General features: G+C 54.1%; 7 protein-coding genes across 7 annotated transcripts; 1 reads left to right on the forward strand and 6 right to left on the reverse strand.

Moving 5' to 3' along the window:
• Nucleotides 1-8: 8 nt before the first annotated feature.
• CLAFUR5_13790 (uncharacterized protein) lies at nt 9-413 on the reverse strand (the record flags this gene model as incomplete). The annotated part of the gene is made up of 2 exons (XM_047912938.1): nt 9-72; nt 127-413. The coding sequence occupies 2 exons, from the start codon at nt 411-413 to the stop codon at nt 9-11; spliced, it is 351 nt and encodes a 116-aa protein (XP_047768765.1).
• Nucleotides 414-3,513: 3,100 nt separating this feature from the next.
• CLAFUR5_13791 (Citrate synthase, mitochondrial) lies at nt 3,514-4,039 on the reverse strand (the record flags this gene model as incomplete). The annotated part of the gene is made up of 3 exons (XM_047912939.1): nt 3,514; nt 3,632-3,891; nt 3,965-4,039. Coding segments are annotated over 3 exons (336 nt in total).
• Nucleotides 4,040-6,978: 2,939 nt separating this feature from the next.
• CLAFUR5_13792 (uncharacterized protein) lies at nt 6,979-7,878 on the reverse strand (the record flags this gene model as incomplete). Its single annotated transcript, XM_047912940.1, has 2 exons — nt 6,979-7,722; nt 7,834-7,878. The coding sequence occupies 2 exons, from the start codon at nt 7,876-7,878 to the stop codon at nt 6,979-6,981; spliced, it is 789 nt and encodes a 262-aa protein (XP_047768764.1).
• Nucleotides 7,879-8,137: 259 nt separating this feature from the next.
• CLAFUR5_13793 (Aldehyde reductase 1) lies at nt 8,138-9,157 on the reverse strand (the record flags this gene model as incomplete). Its single annotated transcript, XM_047912941.1, has 2 exons — nt 8,138-8,774; nt 8,823-9,157. 2 exons carry the CDS (start codon nt 9,155-9,157, stop codon nt 8,138-8,140), a joined length of 972 nt encoding a protein of 323 aa, XP_047768720.1.
• A 1,763-nt stretch (nt 9,158-10,920) lies between these two features.
• Nucleotides 10,921-12,483, forward strand: CLAFUR5_13794 (uncharacterized protein; the record flags this gene model as incomplete). The annotated part of the gene is made up of 3 exons (XM_047912942.1): nt 10,921-11,050; nt 11,082-11,457; nt 11,511-12,483. 3 exons carry the CDS (start codon nt 10,921-10,923, stop codon nt 12,481-12,483), a joined length of 1,479 nt encoding a protein of 492 aa, XP_047768769.1.
• A 247-nt stretch (nt 12,484-12,730) lies between these two features.
• On the reverse strand, nt 12,731-14,205 carry CLAFUR5_13795 (Regulator of nonsense transcripts 1; the record flags this gene model as incomplete). The annotated part of the gene is made up of 2 exons (XM_047912943.1): nt 12,731-13,902; nt 13,953-14,205. 2 exons carry the CDS (start codon nt 14,203-14,205, stop codon nt 12,731-12,733), a joined length of 1,425 nt encoding a protein of 474 aa, XP_047768770.1.
• A 108-nt stretch (nt 14,206-14,313) lies between these two features.
• Nucleotides 14,314-17,666, reverse strand: CLAFUR5_13796 (putative RNA-dependent RNA polymerase 1; the record flags this gene model as incomplete). Its single annotated transcript, XM_047912944.1, has 7 exons — nt 14,314-14,790; nt 14,874-15,470; nt 15,523-16,001; nt 16,135-16,180; nt 16,346-16,789; nt 16,835-17,524; nt 17,559-17,666. 7 exons carry the CDS (start codon nt 17,664-17,666, stop codon nt 14,314-14,316), a joined length of 2,841 nt encoding a protein of 946 aa, XP_047768767.1.
• Between the last annotated feature and the right edge of the window lie 97 nt (nt 17,667-17,763).

Raw genomic sequence — 17,763 nt, forward strand, 5'->3', positions numbered from 1 at the left:
TGTGGTATCTAGTGGCGCGAGCCACCCTTGAGGGTTGGTGGTGGTGGCGAGGTGATGCCGTTGTCGCGGTAGCTAGATCAATATTAGCAGTGCTATCAGATGTCCTTCATCAATCGCTTCACGTACTGCTTCGCCAGCTTGCCGCGGACGCGAGGGTCGGTGCCCATTGGGGCGACCAGGTCGTCCTCACGCACTCCGAAGCAGCAGAGGAGGCGGAGGCGGTGGCGGAGGTGGATGAGCTTGAGCTTCATGCTCGCCATGTTGTGGTGTGGTGTGGTGTGGTGTGGTGTGGTGTGGTGTGGAGTAGTGTGCTGTTGGTGATGTGGTGTGGTGTGCTTTGCTTGTCTTGATGTTTGTGTGGTATGTTCAATATGACCGCGTGCGCTTCCTCCGATTCTCTCCAGCTTCAGCATCGTCCTCGGCGCTGTTCCTCAAACAGCCAGACGAGCTGCATACGCTAACACTAGCTCAAGCACAGGCCAGAGGGCGAGGTATAAGTATTTTCTCCTCTCTCTTCTCGAGCCTCTCTCCCTTTCTTCTTCAGCTGCCGCCCTGCTTGACGTTGAGTTCTGACCTAGCCTTTGCTGGCAGAGTCTCAACACCTCATGAGTAACATTGTGAGAGGTCAGGATACGCTGGCTGTCTTCAATTTTTGGTCCTCGTTGACAGTTCGCTGAGCTTGCTCATGTCTGTTGACATCGTGTCGCTGGTATCGCACTGCCCCAGCCGATGCAACCTTTTCATCATCCTCGGTGCCCATGGGCCTGACGCTGAAGAAGAGTCCCTTCTTTGTTGTTGTCCTGCTGTTGTTGTCGTTGCGTGCCCCATGTTGCTGTCCTTCGTACGTGGCGTGATGTTTGTGCTGGGTGTTTGCTGCAACGTACCATGGCGCCGAGAGCATCTCACCTGCCCGCGTAGTCTTGTATTGAGCCTGTGTATCAGTAGTTGTGTCTTTGCGGTGCCCTCAATCTCCCTCTCGGTACCGTCTTGATGCTGGATCGTCGCCGCCATTTCACGTCTCTGTCTATTCGCCACCTTGTATCCGCTCGCGGCAGTGCAGCTCTGAACGCGACCAGATGCTCGACATCCACCCCATCGCCGGCCTTATCATGGCTTCTGCTAAGCGGTAGATAATGGAGGTGATGATACCTCCGAGGCGCTGCAGGCTCAACATCAACAGCGATACCTCCACCCTATCGTCAACGAAGGCAGCAAAAGCACCTACACCCGCCAGCCCATCCTGAAACCTTCAACCGACGCTCAGACAGCATATTTCGTCGTATCCCGATCGATCAAGCGCCACTGAGAAGGACACGATGCCACGGCGGCACCGACACACGTGCCCGCGACCCAACCACAGATTCGGACGCGAGAGGCAACACAAGCGTGAAACTCACCCGAAGTACATGAGCATCGAAGCACAGTACAGTATGATCCCTGATTCATGGGTTGCGAGTCACTGAGGACCAACTGGCGGACATCAAGGGCGTAGGGCCGCCGCAAGAGCAAGAGGTGACACCACAATGGAATGGAGAGATGAACATGACACCAGCCTGAAGGCGCTCAGAGCACGCCAGGTGGAACATCACGCCTTGGGGATAGCCTGAATGCCACCGCACGCGTGGTGCGCCAGCATTAAAGAGTAGGTGGCACCAAAGGCCGTCGGTACAGCGCACAGTATAGGCCAACCATGGATCATGAGAGGCGTAGCGGCATGCCCCAACCGCGTGGTCTACAGCAACAGCCACCAGGCAGGTGCAAAGTAGAGCTGTGGCAAGGGTGACGACAGCGACAACGGCAGCGAGACACTGGCGGGCGGTAGCATTGCGGCAAACCGATGCTCCGGCAACAAGGAAGTACAGCTGGACGTTGAAGCGCGGCATGATGGGGCTCCTTGCTTCATAGTACCGACATGCCGTGGCGAAGAGGCCAACGTACTTTCGCCGCCCGATCGCCGCTTTACCCAGAGACGAGCGGATTCCTGCCCATACCGAAGTCACCATTCTGACAGTACGAGTAAGAGAGCTTGAACGCATCACACAAAAGACCAGGTGTCAGGAAGGCGGACCAAAAGCTTGCCACAGGGCTTGGAACCAAAGAGAATGGACGAGCAGCAATAGTACAGTGTACCGAAGTCCTGGCTGAGGTTGCTACACTGGAGCTCGCAAACCACAGCGAGATGATTGCGGTGGTCGAAAGCAGTGGCGCTGACCATGGCATGGTCCATTACCGGTCAATAACTTCTCAAAACGCATCTTGTTGTGAATGTCGTCCGCCGACAAGTCCTCCTGCCTTTGCGTAGCTCCATTGGGATGTCAAGTCGTCGAGAATGCAGCAGCCACCTGGTCTTTACTCTCTTGGGTATCGACGCAAAGGTCCCGTCAGTTGCACGAGGCCAAAATCGGCGGAGCTTCCTCTTTGAGCTGAGGAGGTGTGCCAAAGTCCAAGTCGGCTCATCTCAAGCACGACACTCTGTCGCGTTGTGCTCTTCAGCCCTCTCTCCTCCAACCATAGTACTGGCCGGCGTACTGGTAACCATGTCCACCATCGACAGGCTGGCCTGGGTCGGCGTACTGGTCACCACGACTCGAAACGGGTGGTATCTTGCTGCCGAGGGACAGAGTGACGTTCTGTGGGCGACCGCCAGCAGTGCGTGACATGTTGGCTGGAACTCATCCAGAGGAAGTGAAATTTGTAACAAGGTCTCCAAGCATGAGGCGGCGGAGGGATCGTTATCTAGCGAGGGCTCACGCCTGACCTCCGACCCTTTGTGAACCACCAACTCTGTTGCTCCGGGGCCATCGTCGCCAAGACTTGGCCGACATGAGCCATAGCCAGCGAAGCCATATCCATTGCTGCGACCAAGACGGTAGGCATGAATGGCGGAGCGAGCGTCATGCTGCTGTGGTACGTATGAGTTGTTCATGCAGCTCATGGCAGCTTGGCCGTTGGCGTTGGCGTTGGCGTTGGCGTCTAGGGTGAAGGCATCGTTCCGGGAGTGCATGCTTGGTGGATACATGGCTGGAGGGGCGCCGACAGGACCTGGGCCACCTGTGATGTACCGACCGCCCTGCTGGAAGCCGAAGGCAGGCTTCAGCAGTCCCTAGTGAGCGTGCCAAGCAGCATCCACCTGCAGCTGGCGAGGTGTGCCGCGATCGAAGGCAGGTGGATACATTGCTGGAGGAGCGCCGACGGGATCAGACATGAACGGTGGAGCGTCGTGCTGCTGGAAGCGACCAGGTGAAGATGTCGACCAGACCCACGACGTTCTGTTCCGGCCCAGCCTCACTCTGCTGGAAGCGACCAGGTGAAGACGGTCTCTGGATGGCGAAAAACCTCATTCATCTTGATGGCAAAACCAGGCTCCGTACTCATCGACTGAAGGAAGAAGACGCCCGCGCAGAGGATGCCGTGCTTAGCAGCATCGGCCATGGCATCCAGACAATAGTAGAGGATAACCACCACATCGTCCAGCATGCAGTTGTCGACGTTCTGTGTCGGGCCATCCTCGAATCTATCAAGTCTCAAAGGTATCAAGTAAGTGAAGAGTCTCCCATCTCTTCACGAGTCAATGACTCGGGGACCTACGCGTGACTGTCGCCTCCCGGACGACAGCGGATCCCATACGCACCACAGCTGCCGCAGCAGCAGTAGTACAGTCTGCCGAACTCCTGCCAGAGCCCGAAGCCAGCCAACGACTGACGGCACGGTGGTCAAGCCCATGCTGTCTTCGAAGGTGTGCTCCCAGTATTCCGTCTTTTTGATACCCTTGGCGTATGCCTTGGAGAAAGCAGACTTGTGCTCGAGCGCGTTGACAGCGATGGAGAGCTGGGCCATTGGGTGGAGGTCAGATGGGCAGCGGTCGATGAGCTCGGCGGTCGTGCGGTGTGCCTGCATGCTCACGGTCAGCAACTGTGTAGGTTACATTCCTGGCTCAAGCGAGGAATGTGGCGGCGATACGCACCTGATTGTAGAAGCTCTGTGGTGAGGGTGAGGATGAGGGTGAGGGCCCCTCGACAGCAGTGTCAACGCTGTACATGGTGGTGCCGTGTGATGGTGTTGATGTTGAGTGGAGGAGCGAGAAGAGAAAGCGAAGGGCAAGCTGGGTGAATTTGGCGCAGCTGCCGCTCCAGACCGCCAAAACACAGCGAGCTCGGACACGCAGGCCAAATCGCCACAACAGTCTGGCAAGCACACCCTCGCCGCTGTCTCTTCAGTGCCAGAGAGTGGGTCTTCGTGAAGTGCCTACTCTCAGTCATTGACAGGAGTACGCCCGGGTGAACCTGCCATGAGACTTGAGTTGCTACAGCGATGGTTCGAAACGTGCCCTTCGCCTGCCACACAGCTACTCGTGGGCACAGGTGCTCAGGCTAATTGAGGCCTCTACAAGATGCGGCCTCCCTCCTTCGCGCAACAGCCGCAAGGCTTTGTCCTCCGACCGTGTCTTTGGTCCTTCGACCACGGCAGGAACAATGCATTGTCTCTCCTGCGCGGTCTCCCTCAGTGGCTGCGCACCCGCGCCCCCGCTCGTGGGGTAATGGGCCGGCGAGAGCTTAAGCTATATGGTGGGTGCGTGAATATGTACCTCATCCAAAGCACGAGCCAACTCAAGCTCTTCATTACAGCTGGTCAGTATGGGTGAGCGGTTTAGACGGGCGGCGAGCAGCAGAGCATGAGCAGAGCAGAGCAGAGCAGAGCAGCAGCAGCAGAGCAGAGCAGAGCAGAGCGGATATAGGCACTGACCGGCCAAGCGTTCGGAAGCGCATCTTTTTTCGCCCTCAACGAGGCCATTTGTTCAACACCATTTTTTGCGCAGCGGATAGTCGTTACGAAGGGCATGACCATGATGATCAGGAGCCTCTCCGTCGTTCAAATATGCGGAACAAGTGTTGTGCGCTGTTGTATGCTTTTTACAGCAGTCAAAGCCATTGAGTAGTAGCGGGCTTCAGATATCGGGGCCCTCTTGAAGCTGAGGGCGTGATCTGACTGACACTTTTGAGCAACAGACACACACCATCGCAATGCCTTTCACCAATATGCCGGAGGCGACTCCGCAACGTGACCACTTTCGACAGCTTTCGTGGCCGTTGCCAGGAGATGAAGCAACTGAAAGGCTGTCTCCACCGCTGCCACGATATCAGGAGCGAGTTCACCACGTGAAGAAGCTCCTGCATCGATTTTGCACCACGCCGCAATTACACCCAGCACGTCTGACATGAGTCGAAGCCATCAAGACGCGCCCGAGCACGAACCACCGAGAGCCAACAGGCAGCTTGCTTCGTAGCAGCAGCTTCTTGGGCGCAACGCAGGATCCAAGAGCCGCCCAGGCGAACCTCCCCACCCCGAATGTGCAGAGGCCCAACGCCGTACTTCACACCAAGGCTATGCGAAGGCCAGGAAGAGTAGAGGTCAACCCATCGAGAAGAATAAAGGCAAGAGGAGATGCAGCCGATTCTGGACACGCACCTGGTCCGCCATAGGAATGATCCGCAAGAGGAGCTCAAGGTGATGATACAGACGGATAGCTCTCAAGCGTGGATATTTGAGGCCAAAATATTCAAGAGGAGGTGCGACGTAAAGGATAGATCCAGGGTCGACATCACCGGCCGCTCCGGTCGCTTTGCTGTCTCAGTTCCATGCGGCTAAGTCATATACAACAGGCAAAGGCTGGTATTACATGGCAAAATCTCTCTGCCGCTGAGGCTCAGTCGAACAAGAAGTCTTTGCGACCTCCTGCGACTGATCTACTGAGGCTGTCAAGGCTGTTGGACGACCTCGTGTCGCCTATCAGCTCTAACGGTATCAGTCGCCACGGAAGCAAGGTCTGCTGGTCCGCCTTGTGCCTTTGGATTGTCTCGTATATGCGAGCCTCCGGATGGTATGCAGTTTCCATGGCGCAGGATATGGCGCTGGGATATTTCGGGACGATTGATGTCTACCATGCGAGGACAGATCGAATCGCTTGAGGGAAGCAGCGCAAGGTGACTTGTGAAGCACTACCAGGAGACACTATGGTTCGTTCTACACCCATCATGACGCGAGCAGCCCTCACAGCGAAGTAGGGTTATCCTTGCTACCGTCCTGACAATGTCCGGTCATGGGGACATGTCCCTGCTGCTTGCAATGGACGTGGATTGCACAACGCCGCCGTTATCAATGCAAGAGCATGTACCTCCGACCGAGCATGAGTGATACACACTGTTCTGCAGAGCGCCCATCTTTATATGTGACAGTCCAGCAACAGAGCCAGGGCTCATGACACACTTTTCCTTTCATAGATCCAGCTTCTCTCCTATCCAGCTTCAAGCTTCCATAAGATATCCTCTTCCATGCATTGCTCGTACAGTCTTAATCATGTAGATTACGAGGAAGCGAAGATGTCAGAGAGTTTCCAAGCTCTTCCCAGCACAGGTCTTCATGCTCTTGCTTTGCGGCGATCATTCCTCCGCTGTCAATCTTCAACATCCTCCATCTTTTCGATCCTGGCCCAAGTTCCGCAAGATGAGTACATGACCGGCAGGCTACTCTGCGCCAGCGACAGAACCCAGACAATGTCCAATATTGATACGATCCGGTGGTCGTTGATACGGGACAGAGAGGCCTGGCAGAGAGAGGGGAGTGGGAATGTGAAAGTTGAGTTCGACGTGCCAGAGCATCGGAGTCCTGATCACGTGCATGCCCGACACATCTGGCCGGAGAATCTGAGTAGCTGCTTTCTCATCGCTGCATGCACGTCCACGGTCGTGCTAATGTTCAAAGGACCTATGGTACTGCTAAGCATATCACGACGTGGCCCTTCTGTCTGTCGCCCTCATAGCGCAGTCAGTCGGTCATCACCGGAGTACAAGCAACCCGCTCCTTCTGCACGACGTGAAGATGAGGACTTCTGCTAGGATACACAATACGAGGTATATTGCCACGATCACACTATTTCTAACATAAAACCTCAGCGAAGCCCCAAGACTACCGATCACATCATCACTTCTTAGCAACCAACAACCAACTCTCAATCAACACCCCACCCGCCTTCTCAACCTCCCGATTCCACGTACTATCCAGCGTACTCTCCCAACTATGCGAATCCCCACTTTGGCCCATGATTCCATCACAAGTCCTCTCAACATCATCCTTCAACTTCTGCAACGCCTGGCCCGTCACCAGAACATTCTCCTGCAAGACCTTGACCCGCTCGCTCTCAAATCCGGCCTGCATCGCCAGAGATTTCAGCTCATTCTCCATGGCACTTTCCCGCCCGCCTACAGAGTTCCTTCGGCCGGTGGCTGAGAAGACTGACTTCATGATGACTTCCACTGGGTTTCGCTTCATGCAGGTCACGATTGCTGTGCCGTTTGGGGCGAGGCCGTGGTGGATTCCGGCTAAGAGTTCGGATGTGCCGCGTTGGCTGTAGATGTCGATATGGGAGAAGGCGTGCGTTGAGCTGCCGTCCTGAACTTGGGATACGACCTGAATGTTGGCACCGCGTTGCAGCTCCGGCGATAATTCATGCTCAGCAGTCTCACCAGAGACGACAATGCCTCGTGGCATATCGTACTTATTCTTCCACAGCCATTCTGCCAATGTTTCTGCTGTCTGGCTGCTGCATGTGAGGATCGTAGACTCGCCGTTGAGCTTAAGACCTGGGCCTTGTTCGTTGAGGACCTGCTGGAGGAGGATCTTGCGAGCCGGCTCGAGGGCCGTGACGACTGGATCTTTTGAGGCCATCTTGATCACCATTTTTGCAGTCAGCTGAAGTTGAAAATGAGGTTTAGAAGCAGGTTTCTCGTTGTTGCCCAAGGAATTATGCAACTTGAAACAATCGACCAGGATCATTACCTTTCCTGGTTGTGAGGGGTTCCTGCTGACTTGCAAGATCATCATTGGCTGTATCGTGCATATCCTTGTAGTCAGTACTGTGTTGTATGCATTGTCCGTCTGCTGTGTCTAACTGTGTTGTCAGCATGATGATGTCTATCCCTCGTGTCAGACTTGGGAGGCTTCATGAGCAGAATGTTGCAAGGAGTCTGTGCCACGCCAAGGTGCAATGGCATGGCACGGTCTTGCGAGTGGCGGGCGATCCAAGAAAGGACTCAATTCATGCTGGGTATCTATCATCTATCCAAGCTTTTGTGAAGAAGATCTATATCTTGAATTTCGTCGGGTTCTCGGCCGCAGCATCCTTCGCGGCCTTCTTGACGGCCTCCTCACCAGCCTCATCGAAGATGTCCACGCCCCATCGTGCTGGGAAGTTGAAACGCTTGTGCTTCTCAAGAGCGTTCAGCGCATCAAATGCTTCCTGTGGCAACTCCCTGACCTTCAAGTTCGACGCAATTCTCGAAGGTGTCACACTCTTTGGCAGAACAACAGTGCCGCGCTGCACACCCCAGCCACCAAGCACAACGCCAGGATCCTGACCAAGAGACTTCGCAACCTCATGGACCTTCGGGTCGTCAACGGTGCGAGGCTCGCCTGTCTGGTTGTTGCCGAGTGGCGAGTATGCCTCGACGAGGATGTTCTTGTCCTTGCACCATTGGGTCAACTCTGCTTGTTGCAGGTATGGGTGTGCCTCGATCTGGTTGACAGCTGGAACGACAGAAGTCTTCTTGAGGAGGTCTTCGAGGCGGCGGATGTTGAAGTTGGAAACACCGATTGCCTTGACCTTGCCAGTGTCAAGGAGCTTGACCATGGCGTTGTAGGTCGTGACGTAGTCAGCCTCAAATGCCTTGAAGACACCGTCATCGCCGAGTGGGAACCACTTATCGCCTGATGCGAAGGCACTGTCACAAGTCAGCGATTGTCCCTTCCTCTTCGTTGGGATCACTTACACAGGCCAGTGCATCAGGTAAAGGTCAACGTAGTCTGTGCCCAAGTCCTTCAGCGTCTGATCCAGAGCAGGCTCAACATCTTCTGGACGATGCTTGGTGTTCCATAGCTTGCTGGTAAGGAAGATGTCCTCTCGCTTCACGCCAGAGTTCCTGATTCCGGCACCGACTTCAGCTTCGTTGCGGTAGATTGCAGCGGCGTCAATGTGGCGGTATCCTTGCTTCAATGCCTCTTCAACAGCCTTCTCGACCTCGTGAGGAGCAGCTTGCCATGTACCGAAGCCCACAGCTGGGATCTTGGCTCCAGTGTTGAGCGTGAAGTGCTCGGGGAGACCCATGTTTGATGTCGAGGAAGTATGGGGATTGGGTAGGAAGGTCGTGATGCTTTGCAGGAAACGTGAATGTGGTCAAGCAGGAGGAAAGATAGTAACAACAGACGACAGGGAGGAAGTTGATCACTCACCCAAAGACCTTGTTGGAAGCTACCTAGTCATAACCCAGGACGCCGATGCATTGCCGATGTCGTGATGGAAACGTGAATCCGCGTCTGAGATCCGCTCTCAACGAAAACGTTGCTTGAGAAACTGCTAGAAGCTTTGCATACTTGGCGGTCGTACAGCGTACTTGCAGCAACCGAGACGCGTGGAGTCACGTCTGGTAGCGCTCGTAAGGTCTGGTGTGTCAAAGAGGCTCAAGGGGCGTCATAGGAGAGTGGGATGGCGGGGTGTGTTCCTTGCTCCACAGAGAGAGTGTTCCGCATCGGCATATGGTATGGCGGCAAGTGAGATGCTTTTCCGCAACGCCGGCGGAACCCTGCTGGCCAAATCCGCATCATGATCTAAGGTGCACTTCATGCATCAGCAGATGACCGTTTACACTTTTCGAACAGGACGCTGTGCTCTTCCTCTGCTCTATGAAGAGGTATACTCTGTGATATCATAGTGCACAGTCCTGATCTGTGTCGAAGACGAGGCCCGCCGGCGTACTTGATTCTCACAGGCTCAGCAGAATATTGGACAATTGAGAATGGAGTCGATGTCAGGCAATCTGCGAGGATCTTTGAAGAGCCGAGAGAAGCTCTGCGTCGTAAGAGAACTCTGTGCTGGAAGTAATGCAAGGCAATCATGCCTTACATATCCATCGGGAAGTCTGCTCGGATTGTCAGTCCGAACATATCAGGCCCATCGGAGTAGCAACCGGTCGCTACCAACGATACCCGGCGGCAGCATTGAACCTGCCAGTGTGATGGACCTTATCTGCGAGCTGCGAGTACCATAAACTTTGGGTACTTCTTGGCCTGCCCCCAATAACACCGTGGACATGTAGACGTCGTTGGTCTTCTCGGCCACGGGCCAGTAACATTTGTTGGACACAGCCAGCTGGCTGAAAAGTGCGTTCAGTTGATCAGGATTGTCTTTCCGCTTTGGAGCCCGAGCCCTGGGCGTTGCTAAAAAGCCCAGCCGGCGCGGGCCTCGAGAGAAGAAGTCTTATGCACGCCTAGTCCGTAGATCTATCAGCATGGTGGATCTTGTCTTGGCAAGAAAATGTCTTTCTACGGCAGCTCAGCCCCCATAGGGTACCCCGTCTCGAGAAGCTAGAGCGAGTGCAGAATCCTGGAGCTTTGTGATGACGGGAGCAGTTTGATGGCGGTAGTCTCCAGACCACTATACAGGCCAGGCTCTCCGTCAATCGTCTATGGCCTTATGCATCGACTGCCCGGGCCGCGAATGAGCCAAACGATAGATCGACACGGACCGACCCTGGGTCCACTCCATCATGGTATAAGGCATTCTTGGCAGCCTTGGGCGGCTTCAAGATGATGCTGTCGTTACCATGTCAAGCTAGAGAACGGGTCCCGGGTGCTCCGCCGAGCAACAGTTTGACGTTTCTGCCCAACGACTGCGCAGTAACACTACCGTCCGTACGGTCATGGCTATGGAGCGGAACAAGAAGAGCAGCATGATGAAAGCTCTCTGCTGTCGTACCCACCATGCCAACGGCACCCAGATATATTAGCTGGTGTGGGGGTTGGTAGGTGGGAGAGGTACTTGAGGTCGAAAGCGTCGTCCAGGTCGGCAAAGTCGAGCCAGCGATCACAGCCATGCTGGAGAGAAGCTTTGACGAGAAGTCTGTAACTGTGTGCGGCGAGGCATCAGCAGCGGAAGAAGGCATTACGCGGGAAAGCTTTGGTGGACTCCATCATGAGAAGATAGTGCCGATCGAGAGAAGCTGTGAGTGCCGTGCGTGGTTACGCAAGGTCAGTCACCTTTCTGACCAGATTAGTGCTTCGAAAGCTCGACCTACACCTCTTCCTGCCACTCCTTGTGCTCTTCATCTTCGACATCCTTGATCGCACAAATACTGCCATCTCGAAGCTCGGAGGTCTTACCGTTGACCTAAATCTCACCGGCGTCCAGTACCAGACTGCTGTGGCCGTCTTCTTCGTTGCCTATCTTGGGTTGCAGATACCGAGCAATATTGCATTGAGTCGCTCTCGGCCAGCACTGTACCTACCGGCGGCGGTGGTCATCTGGGGCGGCATCACGTTATGTTTTGCGGCCCTCAAGGACTATCTAGGCATTATAGGCGCACGTATTGTGCTTGGCGTAGCTGAGTCTGTATTCTTTCCTAGATCTCTGTGAGTTGTGAAGAAGAACAAGTATCAGTCAATCGTTGCTGACATGCCGGTAGTCTGATGATCACTTCTTGGTACAAGCCACGCGAAGCTGTTCCACGAGTAGCAACCCTTTACTGTGGCAATCTGATTGGCAATGGTCTCGGTGGCCTACTTGCCGCAGACGTGCTCGACGGCCTTGAGAACACAGGCGGTCTAGTCGGATGGCGCTGGCTCTACATCATCGAAGGGACCGGGACGATAGTCGCCGGCCTGCTGGCGTTCTGCTTGCTTCCGGACTTCCCTCGCTCGCAGCAACCAAGTTGGCTTACTCTCCAGGAGCATCGATCCGCACAGTGGCGCATGTTATCTCCAGCCAGTGTGGAGGGCGACGAGAACGAAACGATAGCGCATGCGCTCAAAGCCACCGTGACAGCCGTCAAAGTGTGGGCTCTGGTAGCTGTGCAAAACATGGTGTTAACCACGCAGACCTGGATGCCCTTCTTCCCGAGCATCATGAAGACTCTTGGATTCGAGAACAAGGTGACGCTTCTGCTCACAGCACCAGTGTACTTCTTTGGCGTGATTGGAGTCCTTAGCAATTGCTTCATCGCAGCCAGAACAGGTCATCGCGCCGTTTTGATCGTGTGGCCACTGGCAGTGGCCATTGGTGGCAATGTCATGCTCATCAGTTCCACAGCTATGCCAGTCCAGGATATCGGTATGTTCCTGATGTGTGTCGGATCATACAGTGCGTTCACAGTTGTGCAAGCATGGGTGGCGTCGACGATACCTTCCTCAAAGACGAAGCGTGCTGTTGCCATCGCTATGGTGAAAATGCTTGGTGGGCTGAGTAACGTGTATGGATCCTATTTCTGGCCAGATTCTGATGCCCCTCGGTACCTTCCTGGTAGCTTGACGCTATTGTCGTTCGCTGCTGGAGGCATACTCTGCACGATGGGCCTTGGGATGCATCTGTCCTTGCTGAACAGGAAGGCCGCGAAGATCGAGGAGGAGTCAGGGTGTCCACAGTATCGATATACAATATGACATCGAAGCCCCTGGCGGCGCTACAGTATACAAAACCACAGCGAAAAGACCACCGACCAACTTGTGATGCCCGACTTGTGCAAACCTGATGTTGGTGTAGGAAGCTGGGATGGAAAGGTTAGGCGTGAATGTGGTGATATGACCAGGTCAGGCCCACACTCGATACGCCAGTCTCAGTGCTCGGGCGTGACTTTCTCATCACCAGTACTCGATGGTGCCCCGCAGTGCCAGTGTGATGCGTGGTTCATCAAGACGATGTGCTGCACGCATTAAGCCCACCGATATCATCGATCTTCACCTCGACACAGTCTTGCACCAACCGCGTCCACACCGCCTTGCTCGCCTCATCCCCATCACTTGCATTAACCAAAGTCGCTTTGTCCCCAACGATAATAACCCCGGTTCGGGCCCTCGTCATTGCCACATTCAAGCGCCGTTGGTCTTTCAAGAATCCGATATCATAATGAGCATTGCAACGAACTGTCACGAAGATGACGATATCTGCTTCGCGGCCTTGATAGCCATCGATCGAGGAGACCAAGAGATCTGGAGAGGTCGGCAGCTTGGACTGAAGCAGGAGACGTTGTCGGGTATACGGAGTCAGGATAGCGATTGAAGTAGCCGTCGTTGTAGATGATGTGGTGAGTAGGGTGCAGATCGTCTTCGTGAGGTCCGCTTGGCCAGCGTTTGACTTGGACTGATTTCCCATGTCTTCAGTGCTACTGCACTGCACGAAGACTTTCCGGACTTTGGGAGGCCAAGGGAACGCAGAGGTGGCGACATTTGTCTGCAGATTCGGCGCAGTCTTGAGTCCATTGTTGTAGAACTCTCGAGAGCTGAAGTCGCATATGTCAGAGTGCATACGATACTGCGTGTCCAGCATTACTCTCTTTACTCCATCGCCTTCTGTCGCGCGAGTGTAGACCTTTTCGAACAACGATAGGTCAAAGCCGGTCAAGACAGCGTGCTTCTGCACCGTTGCTCTGAGTTGGACATGATCTCCGACTAGTATAGCTCGCTGGCAGCCCTGCGTCAGTGGTATCAGCGTCTCGGGTTCGGTCTGTTGAGACGCCTCATCGACTACCACGATGTCGAATTCTTCGGAGCGGAGCAGTTCAACTGCTGCGCCAACACAAGTTGTAAAGACAAGGCGGCACTCTTTGACCCTCTTCTGGGCTTGGCGTCTGGCGCGAAAGTCTGCTGTGAGATCTTTTCCAACAAGTGCATCGCAAGCGTACTGCTTCAAGCTGGAGGCAACTTTTGTGAGCTGCGTTGTAACTCTCAGTGGTGGGCAGGTAGTCACTGCTCCCGACTCGTCTAGATAGCGCTGTAGGATATTGTCAACCGCGTTGTGAGTGGGTGCTGTGACTAAGAACCGGGACTTGGGAAAGACCTGCAGAAGACGTTTCAGGATTACGACTATGGTGTTTGTTTTGCCATTTTGAGCGGTGTTCCTGGCGTGTCGATACGCAGAGTGGCGGTGACAGCATGGTAGCCGTCACTGAGGCCATCGAGTTTGAGCGTGAGCATTTGTGGCTCGAACACGCGAACACCACTCGCTTCGTCGATATGCTCCAGCGCGATGCCGCCAAGGTTATTCACAAGCTGTTGCACCTCAACTTCGGTGCCGGGAATCAGTCGACGGCATTCAGGCTCGATGCACTCTAGCAAAAGATCCAATGCAAATTCTGCGCGGTTCACTGTCAATGCAACGAGTTCCATTAGGTCTGATAGTTGCTGAACTGATAACGCGTTCAGTTGCTTCAGAATGGACCGGACCGGTGCTTTGACGAAGGCGGGAAGACTGTTCGCGCAGAGGACGAGCTCCTTTCAAAGCACCGGGAAGATCTCAGCAGCAGCATCCATAACAACAGCTGTGTCTCGTTTCCACAGGTCTGAGTCCAGTACAGTTTCGATCAAGAAAGGGGCGATAGGGAGGAAATCCAGAAGCAACAGCAAGATCTCTTTGCCGGGAATTTGACAAGTACCATCCATGCTCATGGCCAGTACTTCAGTGCAAGCATCGAGAAGCTGAGTCTTCTGGCCGACTTCATTCAGTAGCTCCAAGGATTGCCGCACGTCATCAATCCCACCTGCGCCTCGCACGGCTACAGTGTCCCGATCTATCACGACTGTAGCCACAAGGGGTGCCAATGTGCTCCGGTCGAGATCCGCTGCTGTCACGACAGTATATTCTGAAGGTTCTCGGTCGAAAAGAGGCAAAACCTCCTCAGTGTCCACGAAATGGAGCCACGCGTCCAAGACTCGCATCGACTCGACATCTCTGTTACTGATCACGTAAATTTCCTGTCAACGATTAGCACCAGCGGCTTGGTGGAGTACGAGGCACTTGCTGCAGCAGAGACTGGTGCTCTATTCAGTCTACCAACATGCTTTTGTATGGGAGCACTGATCTTATTAAGTGCGACACTTGCTCTGCACTCAGCATTAACACCAGTGTCAAATGTCTCCTGCTTCTTCGCTCTTCTTTCGCTCTCATTCTTGGTGTTGAGGAAAGCGGATGGATCCAACTGGCCCCTGTTCAGGAAGACGAAGGTATTGCTTCCCTTTGATTCGTACAGCTGGAAAGTCGAGTCGTCACAGTAGAGCCGATAATGCTTCTTGGTCGGCGTAACTCGATAATTGACAGAGTCAGTACCAGAGGATCGAGGTAGTGCGAACACCCGTACCTCTTCGCCCACGTCAACTTCGCTGGCGTTCTCGATCTTCTGCGGAATGTAGATCATGAGTATGAGACGCTCATCGGGCTGTAGAATAATCAGCTTCTTGTGGAAGGATTGAAGAGCTCTCGCGGCACTGCTGAGAAATCGTCCCATTCGATCCGAGCTTGATTGGAAGACTGGTTTCCAGTGAAGATTGGCGCCGTGCAGGCGGAATTTGTGCACTTCACCGGGCGTAAGCAACTCTGACCGTAGCAGACCGTTCATGATGAGGCTTAGCGTGCCTTTCGCAACTGGAAGTCGAGACTGCATAGTTGAAGTGTGGTGCATACTCCGAGAAATTGCAGCCCTCCTTCACGCAAGCGCGAAGCACTAACTGAATGAGCTCGGACTCGGACATTGCAAGCTCATTACGATGTGCCAGCAGGTCCACAACGCCGTATGTGTCCTCCTCGTAATCGAAGTCTTTTTCCAAGGCTATATCAATGATAGCACGTGCGCTCGCATGCAGGATATCCAGGATGAAAGGATGCGTCTCAGTTGATGCTTCCGAGGGGTCCTCCAAAGCTTGCGGCACGCGAATGCGATTACCGTCCACACACTGGGAGAATAGCCGGTTGAGCTGCTGACACTCTTCACTTAGAGGACCTTTGATCCTCGCCCATTTGAGATACAGGTTTTTGACTCTGCCCAGCGAGGTATTGTTGGACTTTGCGAAAAATTCAGCTTGGTCATCGCCAGCGATCATGCCAAAATGTGCCTTTTCCTTGACGCCAGGATACTCAGCGGCTGGAGCGAGACGCCGCGGGATGATGTCGGGATCCCAAGTGACGAAGACTTTCGACGAGTCAGCTTATGTTACCCCCTCGATCATGTGTAGATAGCAGAGCCCGACACTTATCACCATCCAGATCTCCGCCAGACATAAGATCAGCGCTTGGTCTTTCACCACACGTGGGGAAAACGATACAGTCGACCAGGTGCGTGAGCTCTGGGCAGTCGACAACCTTGAACTGCTACAGTCGTGCAGAGTCAGCTGAACGTTTCTAATGTGGTGGAGTCGCCAGGCTGCCGCAAAACGTGGTCGTAGAAGAAGAAGAGCGAGAAGTGGCTGGAGAAGGATCTCGTTGCAGGTCATATCTCCAAGCCTGCAGTAGACCTATGCTATTGAAAACACTCACCAGGGTTGGATGCCGTGTGCAGAGAACCTCCGTTCCGATAATCGTCTTGGCCACACCATCGCAGTCGTCAGTGATCCGTACGAAACAAGTACCAGCTTTCAACTTTCCAAATGGATCGCATATGCCGAACAACAGGCGCGACTTTGGTATCATGATCCGGCATCGCTGCTCCTCGCGCTTGTTCAGCATCTTGGTGTATTCAGCCCTAACGAGTCTGCCGCAAGTACTGCGCACCGAGTCTGGGCCTTCCAGGAGGAGCCTCTCAGCCAGTTCCATCTCGCCTTGATAGCATAAGAACATGAACGAAGTTCTTGGCTCACAGAGCGACACATTCTTCAGGAAGTTCAGATACCCGGTCTGTTTTCGAAGTAGTGTATCACTGGAGATGCCAAGAGCGTGCAAGAGCAAGATGATCTCGTCGTTCAAGTACCCAAAGTTGTATGGCTGTGTTGTCAGCAGTGCAGAGCAGTCTTTCGATGGTGTGCTTACTTTCGAGTACTCAGCCACGGCAAAAGAGTGGTCTTTCACATCTCCAAACTTCTTCATCGAGTCCCGAAATTGGACCTGCACCTTGCCAAGCAGAGCAGGATGCAATGTGAGAACGCCTTTATAGCCGCGGTATCGGATCTGGAAGACGGACGGAAGGTATCGCATGTTTCGATGCACAATGTGCTTCTTTCTCGCCACTTCTCTCGCCAACTGCTTGGAGATCAGTCCGCAGCCATCAGTGAAAGTGTAGTCATGGTAAACGATGTCGGCTATGTCTTCGCACCGATCGGGGCTGAGTTCGATCGCGATGTCTGCTGTCGAGAATAGAAGACCTATGCGCTTGACCTTCTTGCCTCCCGACTTTAGTTTCGAGAAGTCCCGAAGCCCCTCGATCTTGGCAGCAATTTCGGCTTTCGACGCCGCATACATGAAGCACGATCGGGACTTCTGTTGGCTATTGCTGTGACCGCAGAAGTGGTAAGTGATGTTGTTCAGTGTGATACCGGTCTTGAGGATCTTTGCGATGTATTCGGCGGAGTCTCTTGCGGTTGCGAAGAGGACATGGCCATTCCCGGAAGGTTCATCTTGCCTGAGACGGAAGTCGTCAAAGGAGAGCAGGACGAGCTTGTCGAGTTGCTCGTGACGCGTGATTCTGCTGGAGTCAGCCCGCCTCAGCCGGAGCTGTACAGTCTGCCGGGTCAGCGATGAAGTGAAGGATATTGACTTGATCAGGGATGCTGCGTTTGTCGTTGTGGCCTTCGGCAAGTTTGCTACGACGTAATTCCACTGCGAATCGCTTGGTGTTATTCGTTCCTGGAGGTCGACCTGCCATCTCGACACGGCTCCAGAGATACGCGGCAGTGGTTACGATGATGGCAATGTGCGATGTTCCTGAGGCGCTGGAAAACAGCTGCCGTACGGCATTTTAG

Source organism: Fulvia fulva, chromosome 12 (assembly GCF_020509005.1).
Source record: "Fulvia fulva chromosome 12, complete sequence".
NCBI classification, from domain to species: Eukaryota; Fungi; Ascomycota; class Dothideomycetes; order Mycosphaerellales; family Mycosphaerellaceae; genus Fulvia; species Fulvia fulva.